Raw genomic sequence first — 15,764 nt, forward strand, 5'->3', positions numbered from 1 at the left:
AATATCCGCTATACCATAGACGTGCTATATAAATTAAAATAAAAAATGAGCAGAATTCAGAAAAAAAATTTCTTGCTTTGTGATTATAATGAATTTAATATTTTTCTAATAGACTTTGAAGTAGGTTCATTTTTATAAGAAATATTTCGAGTGATCTTAATAATGAAAGGATATTATGATTTCCCTATTGAGAAATGTCATCATATACAGGGTGTTCCGGGACTTGACTCGTAGGTTAATTAAAATTAAGTATATTTTCTAAATTATATATTCCAACATTATCAATTTCTAATAGATGATTACGCATGTCCATATAGTGTGAATAAATAATTCTACATTACTAACTGAAGGCCAAGGGGGGCTCATGCCTAATGGTTAACGATCTGTAACTTTTATAGGAAGTACAATATAAAGATTTTTCTATTGATTTTTTAACAAAAATTTACTCTTTATTTAACTCGATTAAATTAATGGTTTAGGAAATATATAGAATTTCAGATCGTTGTACAAGCTAAGGAAGCCGTTCGCCTTAAAGAGACATTCTAAAGAAAATTATCATAAATCGTAATTATTTATTGTAAATACTTGCAGGAGGTATTAAAACATCGTGTTATTTACATAAGGAAAAAAATGAAATGTGAAACAATTAAGTTGATTAGTCTACAACTTATCAAATAAAAACAAAAAAGTCCATTATATTATTACCAAAATAAAATGGAATGTAGATGTTTGATAAATAAATAATAATGTGTGTATTATTAAAATTATTTGAGATTGCAAACCACTATGTGAATTTATTAAATAAGTCATGTTAAAAAAAATTAAACTTCGGTGTCCATCAACTCTAAATGAACTTACGTGCTGTTACATTTTATGTTGTTCATACAATAACGGCATTGCGGGATCTGATGTTTACAGGATTTTCCGCTTTGTCCGTGAAAAACCTTTGATAGATTCCATTTTATAAATCTCCATACTTCACTTTTTTTGTACGACGCAATTATTATATCAGCTGTGTTAAAATTCAGGTCTACGAACTTTGAATAGTCAGAAATGACATTAATTGCAAATAATTCACTTGCTCTAAATAAGATAGTAGATAAAATGTTTAATTATCAAAAAATACTGCTTTGGAAAGATAGTTCAACAATATTTTCAAGAAGGAATATCAAGAAAAGATGGAATATGTATCTTGATGTAGTTGAAAGAATAATTTTATTATCACATTTCTGTATTTTATATCTCAAGACATAAAACAATGAGATATGTACATATGATTCAAAATTCAACGAAGATTTTAGAATCGATTAAATAGTATGATGGATAGTAATAATTGTTAATGAACAAAATTAGGTGGATGGAAATTTCAATTCATTAAAAGTCCAATAAATAATAAAATTTTCAATTAAACTTTAGTTCTTTTGGTCTCTAAGAATTATTTGAATGATAGACGCTATTGATAACTGTACAGGAGATTCCTGATTCCTTATTCACCTTTACTACATCATTAAACCATAAACCAATAAGTAGTGGACTGTATTTACTGTTTAACTAAATTATACATTGAAACTAAAACATTTATCCACTCTTGCTAATTGACATAAACCAAAATACAAAATATATAAATATATTATACGATAGTAGCGCGCCAATAATCACACACACGCTACCAAGGCCAAAAAGCAAGTGTTACATTTCTTTTTCTGTTTATCTTACGGCCCAGCGTTAAACGACTAGACAAGCAAAAAAAAAGGTCTAAAAATAAAAACCACAATACAGCTTGTTGCCACGGTAACAAAATTCAGTATATGCGGCGAACAGATTAATAACATGAAAGAAATATACATATATACGAGGTGCGTTCACAACAATAACAAAGTTTGATTGTTATGTTTCTAACAATTAGCTGAAATATCTGCCATTAAGAGAATTAAAAACTGATTGTTTTGGATACTAACGTACAATGTGTTAAAGAAGTTAAAGTTATTAAAAAAAGTGAAGGCGTTTGATAAATACACTAAATGAGTCCGGGAACAGTGGAATAACATTTAAAACGCCCCCACTTTATGATATTACTATGTTTATTTAATCTTTAACTCTTTCTTCAATCTTCCAAATAATTTCATTATAGTTTACGTTTATAATGAATTTTAACTTTACTTAATAGAAGATTCTTCAGCTAATTATTAGAAAGTAGTAGGACCAATATTCCTTCACATTTCTTTACCTTTATCTTCTCCCTATACCTTCACAACTTTTGATCATTATCTACCATTTAAACCATTATCATCTCAAAAATGAATTGTACCAATGTTCACACCAGAAATTAGTCTTTTTTTTTAATTTATATTAATAAACGGTGTTTTTAACCATCGTTAGTGATACAATACTTTTGTTTGAAAGGCATTAGCCCAACTAATATAAAGGCAAAACTAGATTCTTCTGTACGAGGCCGTACGACTTGCGAAGTCCAGCATTGCAATCTTCTTCTTCTTCTTCTTATTTTAAGACTATGTCTTGTGTTTTCAAAGACTAAGTTGTGACTCCGAGGACCAGCTCTCATACCAGCGCCTTGGTGGTCTTCCAGGCGGTCTACTTGTATTGGGTCTCTCTTCCTTTGCGATTTTCGCCAGTCGATCGTCGTCCATTCTATTGACATGATCTCTCCATGCTCTTCTTCTAGTTCTGGCCCACTATATCCGGAACGCCACACATTCTTCTAATTTCATTGCTCCTTATTCTGTCTCTTAGTGTTTTCCCTGTGATTGAGCGTAATGTCTTCATCTCGGTCGTTCTAAGAATCCGCTTAGTAGTTGCAGTCTCCGCCCTCGTTTCTATGGCGTATGTCATTACTGGTCTGACACAAGTTTTATATATCCGTGTTTTGCTTTCGATACTTAAAAATTTATTCCTCCATATCTGCTGCTGTTGTTTGCGTTTTGACTTCTTGTTTCAAGTTCCTATTGCTCGTGATGTTAACCCCTAAATATTTAAAAGACATAACCTGTTCTACACTTTTATTATAAATTGCTAGTTTGCATCTTCTTGGTTCTCTCGCTATTGTCAAGGATTGTGTCTTTTGTTTCGATATGATCATATTGAATTTTCCTGCAACTGTTTCAAATCATCACCAAATTATGTGAGGACTACATAAATGTCGAAGAAAATCCACAAAGCGGTACTGGATGATCGTCAACTGAAAGTGCGCGAACTACTAGACATAGTAGGCATTTCAAAAAGTGCATATTAACTGGAAATTTGGACATAAGAAAGCTATGTGCAAGATGGATGTCGCGTTTGCTCACATTGGAATAAAAACAGCGTCATGAAGATGTTTCCATCGAGTTTCCTCGTAGCAATAGGGCATTGGAACAAGTAGTTTAAATGATTTATATATCTCTAATTTGACATCTAGATTTGATATATTTATCATCACATTTCAAATCAATTTTGGGTTAAACCTCCCGCTAAAACGTTCAATACCAATATGGGGATGCACTGACGTCAATATATAGTAAACTATGCTGTTATAGCTTAGTGTCAAATGGCCTATAGTTGAATTTTGTGGTTAAAATGAAAATTTGGAGATTATTTTCACCATAAATTCATCGAAGAACTTAAAAATTTTGTTTAAAATAGTTTCTTCTTGTTACATCATTGTGGAAGCCAACATTTTGTATGTTAAGCGATTTAGCTGTTTAAGAATCCTTCAAAGGCAATGCAAATATTAGAAGGGCCAGGTACTTTTAGGGCCACCCGCGTATAATCTTTCAATTTTTGTATTATTATTAAATAATGATGCTTAATATGGTATTTTCTCTCCTGTGGTCACATTCTTATACTTTTCAGAATAAATTTTTTTCTCCTAAATATTAACTTGCTGACAATTATTTCTACTTTTTGTTTCAGTAAAGATGTCGCATACCGCTATCTCTGTTCCTGTGTCACTTGGTAAGCTCTGGTGGGCTACAATGCTAGCTTTTTTCCTTCAAGCAACGCTAGTCATAGTCGCCACCTCCCCAGACGAAACTGCAGATTATAAACTGAACGATGAAGATTTGCAAGTAAGAATTTTTCCAAAAACAATTTCACCCAAACATATAAATATTTCCTCTTTTATATATCGATGTAGGTGAGAATTCGCAGAGAGTCATTTAACGAGATGAATTTTCATATTTTAAGCATGTTTTCAAAGCAATGAATTGTTCATTCAGATCAACGAACAACGTTAATTTCCAGAAATTGATTTATTTAAACAGTAATAGTACACAATGATTTTGAAATATGTTCCGGCTCTGTAATTCCCTCATCTTCTGATGAATCATCAAAAAACTCTTAGATATATCCCGTTTTTTATGTTTTAAATAATTTTTTTGTCCTCAAATGAAATACTAGCTTTCTTTAAGTCATTATTCGTAATCGAATTTATTAGGAAAATATCTTTGTGACGCGCACGATTTTATAAGCCTTCTTTGCTTCCGTATCAAGTAATTTTGACCGAGTAGATTTTATGAATTTTTTTACATGGGTCGAGGCCTCTGTAGTTAGGGAAGCTCCGTAACTTTGATCTGACTTAAGTTGAAACTCATTTTATTATTGTCTCCAATAGATGAAGGAATTTTCATAGCACCAATAGCATTGGTTACTACCCTAAATAATTCATAATATATATCTTCAATAATGAGAAATAGTATTGGATGTTTTCTTGTAATTGAATTAGATGTGATTTTCCAATAGTTCAGATATAACAGTGAAACCGATTTTTTGTGTCTATGACTACAGCCACCGATTCATTTTTCAGCGTGAAAATTCTAACTAAACTTGTCATTTTCTCCAACTTTGCTAATCTCTTTACCTCTGGTTGAAATATACAAATTCTCCGTCGAAGTTTTTTAATGAGAAAGCATTCATGCCCGTGTCAAATCTTGAATTCCAAAGCTAGTCATAGACTTTGGTAGATTTTTATTTGTTCGAACATGTTAATATTATTATCGATCAAATATTCCACTAAAAAGTTAAAGTTACATAATTAGCCAATTAGCTTTTGGATAATTTTCCGTTCTAACTGTGAATATTGACTCTAAGGAAAATTTTATTTGAATTAGTAATGTGAATTAGAAATATATATATATATATATATTTGTAGTACTCCCGAACCATTGAGAATGTTATGCGCCAACCTATTTTCTCGCACCCATTTTTTTTTGTCTTGTATTACCAAATGAAGAAAATAATGCTTAGATAATTTACGTCTATTCATAGTATTGACTACTTCTAAAATTTTGTTTATACCAAGGCAGTTCAAATATGATGGATACGAACGCTGTAGTTGGCACGCTTGTATATTTTAAATGTCGCAACTTGTTAGCTGAATGGGGCATAGTTTTCGTCCCGAACGCACGTTTCACGCGCGTACTACGATCCTGAGTGAACGTCAAGTGTCGACCGCCGTATTGCTCATCCGTTTTTTGGTGTGGGAAGCTATAAAAACCACATAAATTCTTCGGCGTTCGTAAAATCAGCCTAGTAGTGAGTGCCTGAAAAGGTTCTGCTCTATTTAAAGCGTTCAAAAATGGCCGCGAAATTGTCGATAATGAACCAGATCATACCAGACAAGTCTATCATCCAAAAATACCTCCAGTATCGCGAACTGTTGAACTTCGAGCAAAAATACATGCGATTGGAAGTTTGTCGCAGTTTACTAGCTCTAAGAGACGAAGGAGGAATATCCTATTAACGCAAATTTTCAGACGGGGATCCTGCGTACACGAAACTCTATAAATACTAACCTTTTGAAAACACGTGGTTATTCTTGGAAACGGAGGAGTATTTTAACGTGAAATGCGTTTCTTCTCTAAGAGAACGCGCCGTCATACAATATCACAACTGGGGGTGGGGGAAGATACATACATATTTGGACCATTGAAAGAAGCCCTCCGAGGTCAAAAATTTAACACCGACGACCAGGTAGAAGAGTTTGTGCGCACATGGCTGTCCAGGTTGCCAAAGAAGCTTTTCGGTACAAGCATCAAAAATCTTCCGGAGAGGTGGCAACAATGTGTAACTAGTAAAGGGAATTTTTGTACTTTTGTTCGTATCTCCATGCTAGAATCCTAGTTATTGTTTGTTACGTTAATTTTTCTACTTGATTTATTTGTATCTTATTTATATCCGTGATATCTCTTTCTGGTATATCTATTGCTTAGTTATGATCATATATTTAGTCTTCTAGGGGAAAACTATAACAATGAGCCTCTCCAGATCTATAAGAGAGCTAGTTATGAAAAGAGTATCATCATTCTAGAGTATATTGTTGACAAGTTTTCCATCAACCAAAATTTCTTTATCAGAATTTTCTAATACTTACTTTTAGTATCAATTAAACAGGAATGGAGATCAAGACTGCAACTAAAACCTCTCGTATTTGTTTTTGGGGCCATATTTTCGCATTAGTAGTGTATAAAATGCATAATATTACCAGCTATTAAAATATCACTGTTATAAAAAGAAATGTAAATGGTTATTTTGATTGAGTCCTCAATTCATTTCCAGAGGCTTGTACCCAATTAGATTTTTAGATTACTTTAAATCCTATAAAATCACAAATCCACCTCGCAAATAGTAAGATCTCATTTCATGTTTAAACGAGGAAAGGATGTGATTAACAATGAAGTAATGGTGGAAAATCAGAAACTCGTTGGGGAAAGACGACTAAATAAATATTATTTCTAAGGAATTTAGAAAGCAATTTTCATCACACATCGCTTGTCAATATTTTCAAAGCTTTATCTATCAGAATAAATTTATGTGATGTTTTACTCATACTTTTTCAGAATATTTCAACAGCAAATTTGTATCAACATATGAAAACGACAAAATATGAACTATAAAAGTTAATAGTATCCATCGTTACAGTATTTTCTTTGTTTTTCCACTTGATTCCTTATCTTTCAGTTCTATATCCAAGAATTATCATAAATAATTTACGGCAACAATACGTGATCGTTATAGTTGTTGAATAGTAAGGGAAGAGCTTGAAAGAGTGTATAAAATGTAATCCCCAATAGTGGATATTTGTGGTCTCCCTTTCTGAGGTTTTAAGTGGCCTTTTTGTATATATTTATATGAATGATTTGAGAAAGAACTTCATTTTAGAGAATGAGATACTTTGGCAACACACAGGTGACCTTCTGAGATATTTTTTTGTTGCTAATTTTTATTTTTATTCTTGTTGGGGATCTATTCATTAATTCATTAATAATACAGTCCCGCGAAACTTCCCAGACTTGTACCATATGTAGAGGCAGGATATCAAGGAGCTACTGTCAACTCCTCTTCTTTACTGATTTAAAGGGTGACTTGTAAAATTGACCAGGAATTTCAATTGGTGGTTACACAGATCAATTGATGTTTAAATTTTTTGCATTACTATCAAACATTCGAAACTTAGAAATTCCAGGACTCTGTATAATGTGTTGTTTAAATCAATAAGTTATTTTCAAATTACATAAATAGCCAAGATGTTCATGCTGTCTTCATTTAAACAAATTTTATAAATTTCGAGTATTCAACTAAAGTGAGCACCTTAATCTAATATGTATGTATAAATTCAACTACATCTTAACTGTTAGAATATCCATTGTTTTTAGATTTTGAGTTTTCAGTCAAAAAGCGCATTGGGACATTATTTATAAATAATAAATTAAAGTCATGTATGTGTCAATGTATGTTGATTGTGAATAATTAAAAATTTATATCAGATAATACATTACGAGGTCTGGCTATTAAATAACGAGACTGGTTACGAAAAAAGGTTTTATTATAAAAATTATTCTACATTCGAATGCTCCTCTTCAATACACTCCCCTCCCCTCGCGACACACCTTTCCATACGCTTTTTCCATTGATAGAAGCAGTGCTGGAAGTCTTCTTTGGTGAGTGCCTTTAGGAGCTCAGCTGTTGTTTGCTATACCGCTTCCATCGGTTGAAATCGGGTCCCTTTCAAAGCAGATGCCAAATCTGGTGAGTACAGCGGGTGTTCGAGCACTGGAGTGCGCTTACTGTCCAAATACTACTTCACTCGTTCTCGCAGTGTTGCCTAAACTGACGAATAGTAAGTCTGGTTGATAGTCTAACCGTCTAGAACCCATTCAGTTATCACGATACCGTTAATGTCGAAAAAACGATCAAGATTGCCTTGAATTTTGATCAGCTCTCCCGGCCCTTACGTCTAGGGCGATCCCTAGGTGTGCAGTCTCGTTATTTAATAGTCAGACCTCGTATATTACTGTACCAAATAAAAATGACGAGCAACTTTAAAAAGTTTTGAAATCAAGATTGGCGTTGACCGTTTGACGTTTCTTGATATTTTATACCCATTGTCACAATCGTCATTATCAATATTGCGAACTATTGTGTAAGCTTTGGTAAAACTTTTGTTCTCTTCTTCTTCTTCTTCTTCTTCTTCCTCATTGTACACTAGGACTCAGTCCTGTGTTTGCATCAATGGTTGCTTAGCTGCAACTAGGATGATGAAGACCACCATGTCTACAATTACCACTAGAGTAAAGCGTGAACTTAATGTTACTCAATCAAAAGAAAGTAGAGTCTTGCGATAAAATCATCTGTACCCATATCATATTTAAATGGTTCAGCGACGACATCCTGGAGATGAAATCCATGGGTTGGAATTTTGTAGATCGATTAACAATCATCGACTAACACTGTACAGCACAGTATTCCCAGAAAAAGCCTAATTTACAAGACAAGGAATAATTCCCGTAACTCACATTTATGAGCAGAAGAAAATCCCCATGCTATTCGAGAATGTCCTTCCAGTTAAGGTTTTCGATTCACTTGTGAATTGATGTCATAAATAACCAATTAGAAATGGCGACTTGAGTTGATTTTTTAAATTAAAGTTGTTGTGTCTCATTGAAATCTTATTGGCACTGTGAAAATTTTTTTTTCATATATATTTGATTATTTATCTATCACAACGGTTTTTTCCATTGTTGTCTTTACCCCTGTTTGCATTCATTCACTTCATCTCCAATCTTTCTTCAATAATTTCAATACTTTGTATATGCGTATCAGAAATTCCAGCGAACTTTACAAATACATCGACAATGTTAATTGAAAATTACTATATCAGATTTAGAAGCCTTTCAAAACAATCCTATTTTTGGTGAATTATATCCCGCTAAGTTGTTCATTAAACATCCTCCTCCATCCTAAAGGAAATTACCTTCCGAACATACTTCCTCTGGGTTAGATACCTGCCAACTTCATTCTTAATATCAAGAATATAATGATTATGTCATCGAATATTTAGATGACGGGTGATTTTTTTTCTGTAGGTATAGATCAATCGACTGTGAGTTTGTGAGATAGAGTAAATTAAAACAATACTTGAACGTGATGTCATATTTTAGCATATAGACGATGAATCTCGTATTATTGGATGAATTGAAGCTTTTCCTACGACTATATAATACGGTCATCGTTGGCATTTGCATATAACCTCAATCATCAATTTCCATATTATGATCATCATAAACATCATTATTAATGGCATTATTAATTGGAAGATTATTATGGTTGAGCTTTAGTAGAATATTGTAATGAAAACGGGCCTATAAAAGAAGCATTTGAAGAGAGATTTCATAGAAAGAATTATCTTTTATCCAACAAAATTATATCACGGTTAAAAAATCTAAATAGAGAATAGGCGAGTGACTTAAGCAACGAGTGTCAATTCGATTTTTCAACACGTGTTGTACATGATACTTTCTCAACAACCACAAAAAAACGCGGTGGTATTTATTTTTTAATTAAATTATTAATTATTAATTTTTAATTAACAAAAATTGGTGCTTGCAAACGACCATTTTATGTTCCTCAGTTTTGGAGCTGCACAAAATGGCGGTGGTTGACGTGGGGAAGATACATGAGAACAGCTTCTAGAATATTGTCATCCACCACGTTTCAGAACCAGTATGCATCTGATGAAAATCTCTCTCGTTGGAATAAGTGTGTAGAGTTGAGTTAAAACAAGGTTTTAATTAATAAAATAATTTTTAAATTAAAGTCAATAAATAAAAGTAAAAACTAACAAAGCATGTTAGAAACTAAGAAGCGTATGTGCATTTTTACCCCGCCTGGTATTCATTGTAACTTTAAGATCTCGGTTTTATGAAGCTAACAAGACATAAAAAATTTATCATTATTACCACTTTTTCTGTATCAAATATCAATTAATGAATTATCATTATCGCTTGTTACATCTGGTTACGTTTAATGGAATAGCTTCATTTTATACTTTTCTAGTGGTATTTTATTATCCATTAGAATTTATTATCCAGAACATCGTTTACAAATTCAATTTCAGACGTATTCTAGTCCCTCCATTTTCTAGAATATATAATGATGTCCACAAACTCTTCCTACTTCTTTCTTTTCCAACTTGGCATACTCTAGCTAATGAAATTTCGAGAGAAATTGGATATGGTACAAAGGTACTGTCACCAATAATGGATTAAATGAAAAATCCATTCCATTTATGTATAAATGACGTTTCAATGATTGGAATTAGTAATTTTTTTGTAACCGAAGCTTCAACAACCAAAAAACTTGAAAACTAAAATAACTGATTAGTTTCTTGAGCTTTCCAATCCCCCGTTTCTTGCGATTAAGCAATAACCAGAAATCACACCTAACCAAAACAGAAGTATAGGGTGCAAATTCTTTACATCACATTATTTTCAAATTCAACTGTCTGATGAACGATGTGTACCGATGCATTATCGTGATCCATTATAAGCCCACGATTACTGACTGTCTCAAGAGCTATAGGTAAACATTTTCTATATCTATATCTTGATTTTCAGCAGTTTCTCTTATCCTGTATTACGAAAGAATACTACGTAGTACATAGCTTTCTTGAAAGACTTTTACTTTTCAGCCATTGTTGGTGTAGGTGAATTCGTAAATCCACACAAGGCTCCTATCTCAATCACTTAATAGATGCATCTTAGATCTTCTTCGATGATGCGTCTCAACCTCTTAATATTTCCAAAAGTAACTGAAGAACAGGAACTACCAGCACAAGACTCATTTCCATTACTAGCTGGAGTAATCGCATTTGTTATATGAATCATCCAATTTAGTAATCAAACACTCATTACCTTACGGAAGCTTTTATTTCAGAAAAGTGTTCAAAAGACATGATCTAGTCTCTGTATTCTAACCTTAAAGCTTACAACTTCGATATTACCATAGATAAAATAATTATTTGTAGCAACTGCAATTACTATGGTGGGGGGAGTATATATTACTACTTACCATATGGTCTGTACAGAGTCTATGAAAAACATCAGTTCACCTTTAATAATGAGCTCTATAACCTCGATACGAATGACCTCATCTAACTGAATTACTGCCCTTCAGTCAATCCCTTTTAAAGTGACCTGCTCCACCGCATCTGAAACTTTTTTTATTTTTCGATATAAACATCATCTGATTACTTCGATTTTGTATAGTCTACTGTTAGCTTAGACTGTTGTACGGTTTCCAGTGCTGTTGATATATGATTTTGGCAAGGTTAATAATAGGTGACCCTCTATATCTATATATCTTCCATTTTGGTCTGTTGCAACAATGAGGTTAATAAGTTGTTGTTGGCAATGCTGTTATGTGATTGGCTGGACACTGGCCCCTACTGTCACCTCCCGTCAAATCTATAAACGTACTAGCTGACCCGGCCACGCGTTGCTGTGGCTGAAGTTTTTGTTATATTACATTATAGTAAACAATCTAAGAGGAACGATAAAAGAACATCAGACACGGAGTCCACTATGCTTATTTACACAGATGGTATTTGAAAAAAAAAAATGGTGATCTCCTTATTTGACTTTCTACTACTATAACCCTTTAGTACAATGAAATTATTTACGAACAAAGACGAAAATGTTGATGGTGGTATACAAATTCACTGGATTGAGATTTGAAGGGGAAGTACGTTGAACACAATTAATTAAAATGTTCTTACACTTGATATTAAGCAGAAATCAATACAAAATAAAAATTTATCAGATTTATTATTTCCATTTAATTTTATAACAAATAAGTATATTACAGTATAATACAGTAAATAACATGTGACGCTTAAACATCATGAATGAGGTAGGCAAGGCAGACAGTCTTAAACTTTTAAACATTAATGTCTCTTTTTTTGAATTATAAATACTTTCAATTTCAATTTAATTTAACACCAATCGGTGCACAATGTTTTTGGTTAACCTGTCTTTAGCTAACACAAATAGATTCGACGGTTTCCCAACACGTGAACACGCAACATATAGTTGCCCATGAGAAAAACATGGATTTTCCAAATCTAAACCACAAATGGACATTGTTTGACCTTGAGATTTATTTATAGACATGGCGAAAGCTAAACGAATTGGAAACTGTAGCCTTTTGAAGGGTATGGTAGAATCTGATGGTATCATCGGAATACGTGGCAGCAAAACCACTTTTCCTTTAAACTTCCCAGCCAAAATGGTTGCTTCAAGAATGTTACCGGTGATCTTTTTGATGACCAAACGCGTACCGTTACATAATTGAGGCGGATTCAAATTACGGAGGAGAATAATAGGGGAACCAATCTTTAATCGAAGATTATGTGGTGGCATTCCAGGTATATCTAATGAATTTAAAAATTCAATCGGAAAATTGCACATTGAAATAATAAGTGCTAAATAATAGAGATTAAATAAAAACAATAAAAAAAAATATTTGTACAACTATTGAAAAAGTGTAGGAAATTGTGTATCATTTTTTCATTGACATTTTAATTAAATTTTATAATTATGTGATAATACTTACATACATATATTCAAATTAAATTATAAAGTTTTGATCAATGAAGCACAAATAAGTAAAAAGCAGGATTAATTTCACTGTATTATCTTCATTATAATATGAATTCAATTAACATTTCAGTCTAAGTAACACGTGGCCGGCTATGCTAACACCAAAAATTTAAAAAGTGGAAATAATTGAATTATGCGGTATTTCGTTCACTACAAAATAAATTTAATTAATTTTATAGCGTCAACAACACGTGGTAATTATGCTGTGAAAATGTAGCTTATATGACACGTTCGTAGATTTACCATAGCAGCGCCATCTATTGATTACTTACTCAACCCAGTCGAAAGGTATCGACATCTGTTAGAATCATTTGGAGTTAACAGATAATTTTGACTGTCAAATAATAACAGACGAATAATTAGCAATAAATTAAAATTGCGACTATAATTTGAGATTTAAACTATCCTATCTCTCAAGTTGGATCGAACTGCACATGGTGTGCAAATTTTATTATAATCGGTTAAGTGGTTTAGGAGTCCATTGAGGACAAACATTGTGACACGAGATTTATATATATTAAGATTAGTTGTGCTAATCAACCCAGAGAGTGCGCCTTGTTTCATTTTCCCCTCCAGCGAGTTTCCATTCCCTGGGTCCACCTGGCTTCTTGATTAGGCGTAGTTAAGTAAATTAGGTATTTGTAGGTGGTTGCACAAGTCGTATTCTTTCAAATGAGGAGTGTCCTAGCCTCTCCTAACCAGTTGTGTCATTTTTTTTTCTGTTATAAGTGCTTAGTCATTTTGTACATGGAGATGGAGGATAGGGCCCAGTGCAGGCCCCCGTCCCTGTAGAACGCCTGACATATTTGGATGTATAGTTGAGATATGATCTGAACTTGAAAGTGTCAGTATTGGGGGTAGGATTTTAGGATTAACAAAAAGGATGTGCGATAGATTTTTCCTAATTTTATATAGTAGTCCGTCGTGTCAGATCTTGTCGAATGGAAAATATCTAAAATAGCAGCCGAACAGTATTGTTCATGTTCAAAAGGTTAGTACACTTTCTTTGTGACTCGTTACAAATGTTCCATGGAAGCATATTGCTTTCTAAATCAAAATGGATGGCTAGGTATTAGTCTGCTGGTGTTATTCTCTCTATTAGTAACTTTTCTAGAAGTTTTGATATAACGGATGATAGGTTAATTTGTGTGTAAGATGTAGTCTCTTCAAAAGGTTTTCCTAGTTTAGGGATTAGTATAAATTAGATAACTTTCCATAAAATTGGAAGATAACCCGTTTTTAATACTGCTTTGTACAATTATGTTAGATACTTCAACCTTTAGTTTGATAGTTCCTTCAGGATTTTGGCACTAATTAGATTTTTCGGTATAGTTTCCGATAAATTTTTCTACGGAAAGCTCAAGTGGATATGTTGATTCCAAAATATCCCTGACTTCGGCCTCAATATTGCAGTTGTTTTCTAGGGGATTAGATTTGATGACATATTCTAAGTATTTGGCTTTATCTTGGGTGCTTTTTGTCCACTGACCTTTAGAATTGTGACAAATATAGGCAAAACATCACCAGATCTTTAAAAGAGTAAAAAACAAGAAAATACGAAGACTTTGAGTAACCACATGATTTACACGAAAATCCATTTGTGATAATTGTCACAGCATATTGGTAATCAAATTAAGAGCATCCACCCACCACATAAGAGACGTAAAACATATTATCTAGTTTCCTCTCGTACTTTTCAAATTATTTCTATTGGTATCAATAAAATAAATATCTTTAAGTTTTATTACACCCTGAAAGTGACTAATATAATTGTTTCAGTATTGTTGTTTAAGTTAGTTAAGATACGCGCGAAAGTTTATTGGCCAAAGAGCTTATGAAGTTGAATAAGGTAAGATAGAAAAAGGATTAAGTTTATTACCTGAAGCGGTTATTCTGAATTACCGTATACTCCACAACACTTTAGGAATTTCTTCTAGAACAAGGTATTAGTATTCATTATACTACGCTAATAATAGGACGATATAAGACGTGTTTAATTTCATTGTATTTCAAGTATGAATATAATTGAAATATTATCTTTATGTAATTAAATTTAAACTGACGATTATGCGACTAAAACCGTTACTAGAAAACCTGGAATCAACTAATTCTAGTTTATTCTTCAGAGTCAAAATTAAATTAATGTTCCCATAGTTTCACAAAAGCGCTAGACATCCCTTGCTTCTCTCCCTCGGAAAACCGAGAAACTAGATCGTCAGTTGACGTGGTTTGCAGTTTTTCTACTCAGAGATGTAATAGCTGCACTTCTAGTTACCCCTAGAATGAGCTCTGGCCCTTTTTATTTTATTTTATTCTGGTCCGTTCATTTTTGCTCAAGTGACCAGGCACATAAAAGAAGTGGACCTTGTAACCATCACTTACCAGTTCTTGTAGTACTTATTTTCTCCAGAAGAAGCCTCAGAGAACATCGTTTTAGTCGTTCTAGCTTCTACAACAGCTCTGCTGTTTAAGCAAATTGAGATTACTATGTTTCTATAGCGAGAAAAATGAGCTTATTTTGGGGTATCATCCGCAGAAGCCTGCTCTAGCCAGTCCTAATAAGTCATAATTACATTATTCTATTTGTATACGTAAAAGAGAAATCAAGAAAACAAAAATAAAGGAGGGAATATTTTTAGGTCCACAAAAATTACAACTGATGAAGGATAAGTTAAAGAGAATGGAATGATAATAAAAAACACGCCTGGAAATGTTTTGTGAGAGCTGTTCTTAATTTTCTAGAAAACCAAGAATCAGAATATTAAGAGGACTCATTAATGAACTTTAAATTTCAAATAAAGCTCTCATCGAGATATCTATCCGGCAAATTTG

The 15,764-nt window shown here is 32.9% G+C and overlaps 1 protein-coding gene across 2 annotated transcripts in view; it reads left to right on the forward strand.

The window, feature by feature from the left end:
• The window catches only part of LOC130893429 (prothoracicostatic peptide), a 51,259-nt gene that overhangs the window by 19,285 nt on the left and 16,210 nt on the right, over positions 1–15,764 (forward strand). The window contains exon 2 of one of the 2 annotated variants that reach the window (XM_057799532.1): positions 3,910–4,064. In XM_057799532.1, the coding sequence (XP_057655515.1) occupies positions 3,915–4,064 (150 nt within the window). In that variant the 5' untranslated portion in view covers positions 3,910–3,914. The remainder of the gene's footprint in view (positions 1–3,909; positions 4,065–15,764) is intronic. The other variant, XM_057799531.1, reaches the window with a different exon arrangement.

Source organism: Diorhabda carinulata, chromosome 4 (genome assembly GCF_026250575.1).
Source record: "Diorhabda carinulata isolate Delta chromosome 4, icDioCari1.1, whole genome shotgun sequence".
Classification (NCBI taxonomy): domain Eukaryota; kingdom Metazoa; phylum Arthropoda; class Insecta; order Coleoptera; family Chrysomelidae; genus Diorhabda; species Diorhabda carinulata.